Source organism: Cebidichthys violaceus, unplaced genomic scaffold, assembly GCF_023349555.1.
Source record: "Cebidichthys violaceus isolate CVI_PGR_0920_01 unplaced genomic scaffold, fCebVio1.0.p SCAF_35, whole genome shotgun sequence".
Lineage (NCBI taxonomy): Eukaryota > Metazoa > Chordata > Actinopteri > Perciformes > Stichaeidae > Cebidichthys > Cebidichthys violaceus.
In genome coordinates this window covers 1,695,739-1,703,935 of record NW_027176539.1, presented here as the reverse complement: position 1 = coordinate 1,703,935, position 8,197 = coordinate 1,695,739, and the positions used below count along the sequence as shown (strand labels likewise).

The window sequence follows — 8,197 nt, the reverse complement described above, 5'->3', positions numbered from 1 at the left end:
ACATCAACAGCCAGTGATCTCTGACTGAGTCAGATTCAACCCTTTAAAAAGACCGAGTGACACCGTTTAGGTTCCTTTAACATTCAGTGTTTCACATCCTGTATTGTTGTACAGCAGGGACTCTTGGCCTTCGGTTGCCGCATTTTAACATAAAGCAAAAAAGGGACAGCAACCCGAAACACATACATTTCTAATATGACAAATATTAGATCAGATTACTGATATTTAAATCAGTCATTACTGACTGACACGGGCATCTGTTTCAGAGGGAAAATGGTGAAACAAACTTTAAGTTGTGCGACTGTGAAGAACCGGAAGGAAAAACTAAAACGTATGAAGTGTCTCTGGTACCGCAGAGTAAGGACGCCTCAGAACGTGACGCGTCCAATTCACCAGTTCAACGCAGCACAAGCCACAGAACCACGAGGCTAGAGGACACACCCCGAGCTGACACTGGGTTTCCACTATCGAGCTGAGGCAAAGTGTCTTAAACACTCAAAGTGTAAGTCGACTATGAACGTTGCCAGCCTGGCGAACCATTTTTAAAAAGTCAGCGTTGAGTCGAGTGTGTACAGTCGCCGAGTGTGTTCATGTGGATCATGAATAGCCCTTTTATGGAGCCGTATGTTCTGATCACAGACGGGTTATTCATGTCCATTTTAAAAAAAAAAAAAAAGCACTCTGTGTTTATCTGCGAGCCGAGCTTCCACCAGGACGGAAAAATAAAAAGGAGCCAACGAGCTCATAACGACATTTAAATAACTCCCCTATAAGCCAGAGACGAGGACTCACTTCAGCCGCTTGGTTCCGAACAGACCCGTGATCTGATTCCCCACATAGAGGAGCGGCAGAGGGAACGTCTGCAGGAACACAAGTATCAAACACAGTGAGTGACTGGTGAAGGGGAAGTCATGTCTTTTATTGATGGACGGATGAATAGGAGGTCTCTCTCTCTCTCTCTCTCTCTCTCTCTCTCTCTCTCTCTCTCTCTCTCTCTCACCTTGCGAGGTATGCTCTCATCGCAGTCCGGGAAGGTGATCACCCTCGAAGCCTTGCCCACCCACAGCACGACCACTGTGGCCAACATCTGCACACATGTGCAAGAAGGAAATGACTTAAGGTGAGACGAAACAATCCTTTATCGGGGACATGTAGAGGATTACAGCAGCATAGTGCAAACGAGAGACATAGTAAAACAACAAAACAAGTATTACAAATAAGTAATAAAACAGTAAATAATATTAAATAAGTAAAGAAATCCACAATAACTAAAATATTACATATACAGGCAGAATGCTTGTAGTTACGTCATCTCTGCCTGCTTTCAGGTAGTGACGTTTGTTTGTAAAAAATAAAGCAAAAGATAATTTCTCTTACTTGTCCAATTCCGACGCATATTGAAGAAGGGACCTGTGGAAGAGTTAGCGCACGTTAACGTAGCACTCTGTAGCTAGCCGTGTAGCTAACACACACACACACACACACACACACACACACACACACACACACACACACACACACACACACACACAGCACTGCTTTAATATACAGCTCGCTAACCGTTAGAACCGTTAGAAGGAGTCGGCCATTACGTCACCTGTAGTTGGTGAGGACGCTCTTGTTCACCACGACGATGAGGAACGAGCTGACGCCGTAGAATCCAGCGGCGACCAGCTTCACAAACAGAGGTTTGTCCGCCATCCCCGACGAGCGCTCACTCCGCTCTGAGCGTCGGCTCTTCTTCCTCTGCCATCATCACTCCACTGGCTACACACACACACACACACACACACACACACACACACGTACACAACGCGCATGCGCACACGGACAACTTCCGCCTCAAATCTGATTATCACAGCTTTAAAGATAATTTAACCCTTTCTTTCATGCTAAATACAATTTAAAAGTTAGTTTTTTTAATTTTAAACGTGTGAAAAATGATGCCAATGTTAATTTTTGGTTTTCTATATATATATATATAGAAAACCAAAAATTATATATATATATATATATTGTTTGGTTAAATATTTGCACTACTGTTTAGTTAGTAAACATAATATTATATTTCATTGTATATCATTGTATATATTGTGCATTAGATATTTGCATTTTTATAAAATTTCCCCCTGCGGGATTAATAAAGTCTCTCTCTCTCTCTCTCTCTCTCTCTCTCTCTCTCTCTTTCTCTCTCTCTCTCTCGTATCTGTTATTTTGAGTCAAAGGCGGTTTGGACACCGTGTATAAATGTTATAAAAAACAGATTTAATTGAACTCAACATAGGTTAAAAAAAAAAAAGCACACGTTTTAAAACATTTACTGACACCAAATAGTTTGAATTCCCACGTATTTGAGGTATCTGTTGAATGATTTCATAACCCAGTTTACAGGGTCATCCTGAACTGTTGCATTCAAAATGTCCTCTTTCAACCTGCCAGGGTCATATGAACATGACTCCATTGAATAGTTCAGCAAACCTCTGAATAACATGCGTTTGTCTAGTTTAGAGACAAGGACAACATTAGGACTTCTTTGCAGACGGTGACATTTGGTCCATAAAATGGGAGAAATTAATAAAATGCTCCAATGCCGACGAGCAGACGCTCAGCTCTGAGTCATAAACGTGATCGTAAAGACTCTGTATTTCTGATGACAAATAAGATGGAGGAGCACAGATACACAGCGGTGGAGGAAAGTACTCCAATCCTTTTCTGAAGCAAGTAAAAAATACTCTCAATACTCTAAAAAATACCACATTACCAGTTAAAGTTCTGGATTCAAAACGATATTTAATTATTAGTTGTTCATAGTAGTTAGTTCAATTGTTCATCAATGTGGAGCTAATTAGAGATACTTTGTATACTCCTGGGTGCATTAGTAGTACTGCATCAGATCATGTGATTTATTTTTTTGTAAAAAGTAACTTAATCTGTCAGATAAATGAAAACTGAGTGGACGTATTAGTGTGTATGTGGCCTGAGAGACTCCACTGGGAGGACTAGTCTCGTCTTTGACACTCGTCTGGTCTCTTATTTACGCAGCACCCTTTGATCCGGGTCGTAACACAACCTATGACCCCCTGTGGGTGACATGTTCTCATTTTGTATTTTAACTCCACTTCAAGCCATTTAGTAAAAGTATCGTTTAGAAGTGAGCGCCATCCTGTAGAGAGAGAGAGAGAGAGAGAGAGAGAGATCTAATTATACACCGACTCAGGGCCAACTGCTTGACCTGACCTTGTGTTGCGGTCCATGTGTATTTTGGCAGGTGGCTGTGGGATAAAGAGACGTGTCTCTGATAAGAAACGTGTGTCTGCATGCGCCACGTTGCCAAACAGACAGCGGAGCCGTTGGGTCAAACCCTCACTCATTTCTTTTGGGGTGAAATAGAGCCATGTCCGGGCTGAACGCGTCTCTGGGGTACTTCCTGGCTGTTGTCGTTTTCGCGGCGCTGGTCCAAGCGCTCTTTAAGAAATGGCCTCGGTTCGCCTTCGTTCTGGAGTTTGCGTCCTCGTTCATGCTGGTGGCGTGTCGGCTGGAGGTGCAGACCATCGTGGAGGTGGGCGAGTGGGCCGGGGGCCTGGGTCCTGACGTGACCCTGACCGTGCTGTTCCTGGTGCTGCTGACGCACGGCGTGATCAGCGGCGACGCGTCGGGGAACACCACCCTGGTCGTGCTGAAGTTCCTGCAGCTGGAGGCCACCGCCGTGGCCGCTCTGCTGGCCGTCGCGGCCCAGTTCCTCGGGGCCCACCTGGCCCTCCTCGTGGCCGCGTACTACTGGAGTCTGGAGCTGACGGACATGCACATGATCAAGAACCTGATGGCGAGAGAGTGCAGCACGTCTCTGCTGGTCTCTCCGCTTCAGGGCTTCTTCACCGAGTGCGTTTGCACGCTGGTCTTACACCTGGTCCTCCTGAACCTGAGACGCAGGTCTGCTCTGATCCGCGTGCCTCTGATCGCGGTCTTCCTCACCTTCCTGTCCCATATAGGTAAGACTCAGGGGAACCGGGCCCCTGCTTTGTAATCGGTGCAAAACACTTTGTGCCTGTTAATATGAGAAGATGAGTGCAGGAAAATAACTGGAACACAGAAAGACCATCATCAAAATACGGTAAATCACTGCAGAACAGAGACTTGTGCGGCTCTGCTGTGACTCAGTACGTGTGCAGCTTCATCTGAGATCAAAGGTCATGTGCATTCTCAAAATACAAACTCACTTATTAAAACCTGCAACCTTTGTTTCCCTTTAGTTACTTCAGTTACACCAGTCATGCCTGTTTATGAATTTGGCCAAATATGCTACAAAAAGTCTTTAAAAGAGAAGAAAATATAGTATTATTTTAGCTGTTTGTTCTAATATATTTCACTGAAGTTCACGATCAGGTTTGTGCTTCTCGAGTCTCTTGAACATCACCAGTCATCCTCTGCTTCAAGCGTGAATGAATGAACTTGTGTGTCAGCGTCCTCTTTCTTTAAACCGTATAATAACGTTACATTAACTGTATTCGTGAATTATTTCTCTTTCTGCAGCCAAAGGCTACACCTCAGCGTACATGAGTCCCTCCTTATCTTACGGCCTCACCTTCCAGTGTCCTGGATTCACCTTCTCTCAGTACGCGGTGGTCTACTGGCTGGGCTCTCTCACAGGTGAGACACATTGAAATGAAATATATATATATATATATATATATATATATATATATATATATATATATATATATATATATACACACACACACACACACACGTGTCAGTGAACGCAGCGTTTACAGTGAGCGTCTGTTTTCCAGGCATGACTGTGGCTCTGCTCGTGTACATGGGCCACATCCCGAGGATCTTTGCCAGGAACCTCCTGTACTTTCAGAAGACGCGTTTCAGAGTGAAGAAGGCCGACAAAGCAGAGAAGAAGAAAATGTGAAAGAAACTTTTTTTTTTTTTTTATTTCTTTTCAAATCAACCTTTAAAAGGAAAAGTAGTCAAGAGATTTTTACTGTACAGAAAACGTCAAATATTCTTGTCAACAATTTTCAATAAAATCATTACCATCGATGAAAGTTCTACTTTTAGGAAACAACACTTCCTCCTTTGACTATGTAGCGCGCCACATGGTGGCCATCTGGTGGTAGCATCAGGAATCACACTGTGACAAACAGTTTGATCCTCCTCGACTCGTCGACCTGAACTTGTTCTTCAGTGAGTTAAAAACACATTTTAAATAAAGTTTACTCCGTCATATTTCCCTCTCTAATAGCTTTTATATTGCTGTGAAAAACATAATTGTCACATTTGAAAACAGCTCGATAACGTTATGATCTACTTCAACTAATACTCAGGACTGTGCCAACAGCTAACGTTAACTAGCTCTCCTCCTGCTGACTCAAAACTAAAAACCAGGTGCATGAGAGTGTTTGATTACAGGTGTGTGTTACTAGTTTGCACATGTGCAGTAGCGATCAGGCAGCGAGTGACGCGTGTTTTTGTTGTTCCTGTGTCGCGTGGAGGAGCTTATAAACTATCTAATAACATGACGTCACATCGGTGCGGAGATATATTCATGATGTTATTACTGATACTGATGAACTGTAGCACACGCTGCAGAAAGACACCGAGGATGATCTCTCAGAGGTCAAACATGCATTAGAGATCGTGGATAACATAAAGTTACACATTTCATTTGAAAAAAGAAAAGAAATACCAGCTCTTGATATTCCCCGGTCAGAGGAGGACTGACGCTACGTGCTGCTCTGAGCAGCTCTGGGTTTAGAAGACGCTGACTCAGCAGCTTTCTTGTCTTTTGGTTGTTGTTTAGTAGAAGGACCTGGAAGAAAGAAGACAGTATGGTGAGAAACAAGCAGCTGCTGCTATATGATCCTGTTGGTTCAAGAGCACTCAAACTATGGATTTTTCATTGATTTAGTGTTTCACCTGTAGACATGTATTTAGCTGATATATATATTTTTGTTTAAAATGAATGCACTGCAGATCTACTTAAAGGTTCAGTCTGTAGGATTTGGTGTCAACATGTGAAAACATGACCGGATTAAGAGAGGTGATCTAGAGCCAGTTGTTGAAAGAAAGAAAGAAAGAGAGAGACAGAGAGAGAGAGAAAGACAGACAGAGAGAGACAGAGAGAGAGAGAGACAGACAGAGAGAGAGAGACAGACAGACAGAGAGAGAGAGACAGAGAGAGAGAGAGAGAAAGAGAGAGAGACAGACAGACAGAGAGAGAGAGACAGACAGACAGAAGACAGACAGACAGAGAGAGACAGACACACAGACAGACAGACAGACAGACAGACAGACAGACAGAGAGAGAGACAGACAGACAGTCGGGGGTTTTGTCACCTGGCTGCTTCTGCTGAGCCTCTGGACGGTCGACCCACAAGCAGTGATCCGGATCATTCAGCAGCGTCTTGCTCTGCTCACAGCTGAGGCACCTCAACACAGTGAAGCGGGCCTTGCTGTTTTTTCCTAAAAACACAAAGTAGGTCAGTGTCTCTGAATATATATATATATATATATATATATATATATATATATAGATAGAACTGGACTCTCAGTATAAATGATGGACTGACTTACTTCGTTGTCTTGTTGAAGCAGTGACACCAGGGACCAGCAACGAGCAGCACTTCTTGCATAATGTTCTCTTCACTGACGGGTCTCTGCAATAAAATCCACAATCAGACTTCAAGGTTTTTCTCGTTGGCTGAAAGCTACTGTGAGGAACTTTTAAACTGGTTCTGAGCCAGTCTCAGTGTAGTCCTGATCCTCTATCGGACCTCCATCAGAGAGAAGATGGTCTGTTTCTACAGAGTTATTCTGAATGATGTCATCGGAGCCACCGGGTCGCATTCTGGTGAAACCAGATGAACTCATGCAGGTTCACCAGAACCTCCTTCAGCTCAGGACGTATTGCTGGACCCACTGGAGGGAAGGGAGGCACGGGAGAACCAGAACCAGGACTGAGAGGAGCAGACTGTCAGACCCTGCTGCAGTAGAATGAGAGGTTTTCTAAAGGGACTCTGGTGCTCAGAGACACTACAGCTTTAGTCCACAGGGGGCGACAGAACCAACACTAAAGTTAAAGTTCCTTGTAGTAACTTTAATAAGTAAAAGTATAAAAGTATTAGCATCAAGTAGCAAAAGTAAATGTACTCATTATGCAGCATTATTGTGTTACTTTAATGATGCAGAAGTAAATCAATGTGTATATTGCTGGGTTTAATCTGCAGACATGCATTATAGATGATTAGTTGATTTACATTCTATATTAATAATCTGAATCTGCAAAGTAACTTAAGTTATCAGATCAATAAAAAGTACAATATTTCCCCCTGAGATGTGTTGTAATACTCAGGTTAAGTACCTCAAAAGTACAGTACTTGAGTAAATACTGCATTTTAGTTTAATTATTAATGTTTTTGATGGGCTTTGTTGATGTAAACAAGCATTAATACAATACTTATTAATGTATGTGTATGTACATTTGATCCCCGTGCAAAGAAAATAAATAAGAAAATAAAACATCAACTCTCGCCTTCAAAATAAAACCAACACCTGACGAAATGAGCTCTACTGGACATCAAAAGATAAACTTACTGTCTGAGAACTAAACGTCTCGCGATGGTCTTCTGCGTGAAGCAGTAGAAACGAGCCAGCTCCACGTTTTCCGGGTTTTGGGATAAAACGCAGTGTGCCGCCTGTAAAGAGATTTTAAAAAAAAAGTGTCTGCTGAGCAAAGTAGCTAGCATGTTAGCCACGTGACTGCTGCCGTTAGCATCGTGACAGCGACAACGTTTCCCCTCTTTGTTCGTTTCCTACCTGGTAGAGATAGTTCAGTCTCTGGTACGCGTCTTTGTCTTTCATCTGGGCTGCCATTTCTTACAAAAGTCTGGGAAAAAACGAAATACTGCTACGGCTGCTCTCCGGGCTCAAACTGTGGCAATGGCACTTCCTGTTTGCAAGCTCAGCTGCCGCGACTTTTTGCGACAGTTACCACCGTTTGTGGCAGCTGTCACAACTTCCCTTTGGTAGTTTTTTAGCCTTTATTTTCCGTTATTTGACAATATGTGACAATACATTAAGGTCCTTTAAGGCTGTGATTGTTGTTAGTTGTAATTGGTTTAGTAAAAAAAAAATGCCGAATTGTCACAGTATGGCTTTAATTAAGCTAAACTAACATAGGCTAACGTCA

The 8,197-nt window shown here is 42.9% G+C and overlaps 3 protein-coding genes across 3 annotated transcripts in view; 1 reads left to right on the top strand and 2 right to left on the bottom strand.

Annotated features, from left to right (window-relative positions):
- The window catches only part of LOC137883834 (nucleotide sugar transporter SLC35D2-like), a 9,216-nt gene extending 7,439 nt beyond the window's left edge, over positions 1 to 1,777 (bottom strand). Inside the window, exons 1-4 of the mRNA XM_068725490.1 lie at positions 1,596 to 1,777; positions 1,378 to 1,409; positions 1,001 to 1,087; positions 793 to 860 (exon numbers count right to left, since the gene is read on the bottom strand). Of these exons, the coding sequence (XP_068581591.1) occupies positions 793 to 860; positions 1,001 to 1,087; positions 1,378 to 1,409; positions 1,596 to 1,701 (293 nt within the window). The 5' untranslated portion in view covers positions 1,702 to 1,777. The remainder of the gene's footprint in view (positions 1 to 792; positions 861 to 1,000; positions 1,088 to 1,377; positions 1,410 to 1,595) is intronic.
- Positions 1,778 to 3,338: 1,561 nt separating this feature from the next.
- Positions 3,339 to 4,973, top strand: aqp12 (aquaporin 12). The gene is made up of 3 exons (XM_068725492.1): positions 3,339 to 3,989; positions 4,531 to 4,647; positions 4,791 to 4,973. The coding sequence occupies exons 1-3, from the start codon at positions 3,395 to 3,397 to the stop codon at positions 4,916 to 4,918; spliced, it is 840 nt and encodes a 279-aa protein (XP_068581593.1). The 5' UTR covers positions 3,339 to 3,394; the 3' UTR covers positions 4,919 to 4,973.
- A 246-nt stretch (positions 4,974 to 5,219) lies between these two features.
- On the bottom strand, positions 5,220 to 7,966 carry rpp21 (ribonuclease P 21 subunit). Its single transcript, XM_068725495.1, has 5 exons — positions 7,825 to 7,966; positions 7,603 to 7,703; positions 6,583 to 6,665; positions 6,346 to 6,471; positions 5,220 to 5,818 (listed from the first exon to the last, which is right to left on the bottom strand). Exons 1-5 carry the CDS (start codon positions 7,879 to 7,881, stop codon positions 5,733 to 5,735), a joined length of 453 nt encoding a protein of 150 aa, XP_068581596.1. The 5' UTR covers positions 7,882 to 7,966; the 3' UTR covers positions 5,220 to 5,732.
- Positions 7,967 to 8,197: the final 231 nt, after the last annotated feature.

Excerpts from the sequence above, each read along its gene's own strand:
- rpp21 (XM_068725495.1), bottom strand. The coding sequence starts at position 7,881 with ATGGCAGCCCAGATGAAAGACAAAGACGCGTACCAGAGACTGAACTAT. Across the intron at positions 6,472-6,582 it reads TGCTTCAACAAGACAACGAA|GAAAAAACAGCAAGGCCCGC; the intron begins GTAAGTCAGTCC and ends TTGTGTTTTTAG. Across the intron at positions 5,819-6,345 it reads GGCTCAGCAGAAGCAGCCAG|GTCCTTCTACTAAACAACAA; the intron begins GTGACAAAACCC and ends TCTTTCTTCCAG.
- aqp12 (XM_068725492.1), top strand. The coding sequence starts at position 3,395 with ATGTCCGGGCTGAACGCGTCTCTGGGGTACTTCCTGGCTGTTGTCGTT. Across the intron at positions 3,990-4,530 it reads CACCTTCCTGTCCCATATAG|CCAAAGGCTACACCTCAGCG; the intron begins GTAAGACTCAGG and ends CTCTTTCTGCAG. Across the intron at positions 4,648-4,790 it reads CTGGCTGGGCTCTCTCACAG|GCATGACTGTGGCTCTGCTC; the intron begins GTGAGACACATT and ends TCTGTTTTCCAG.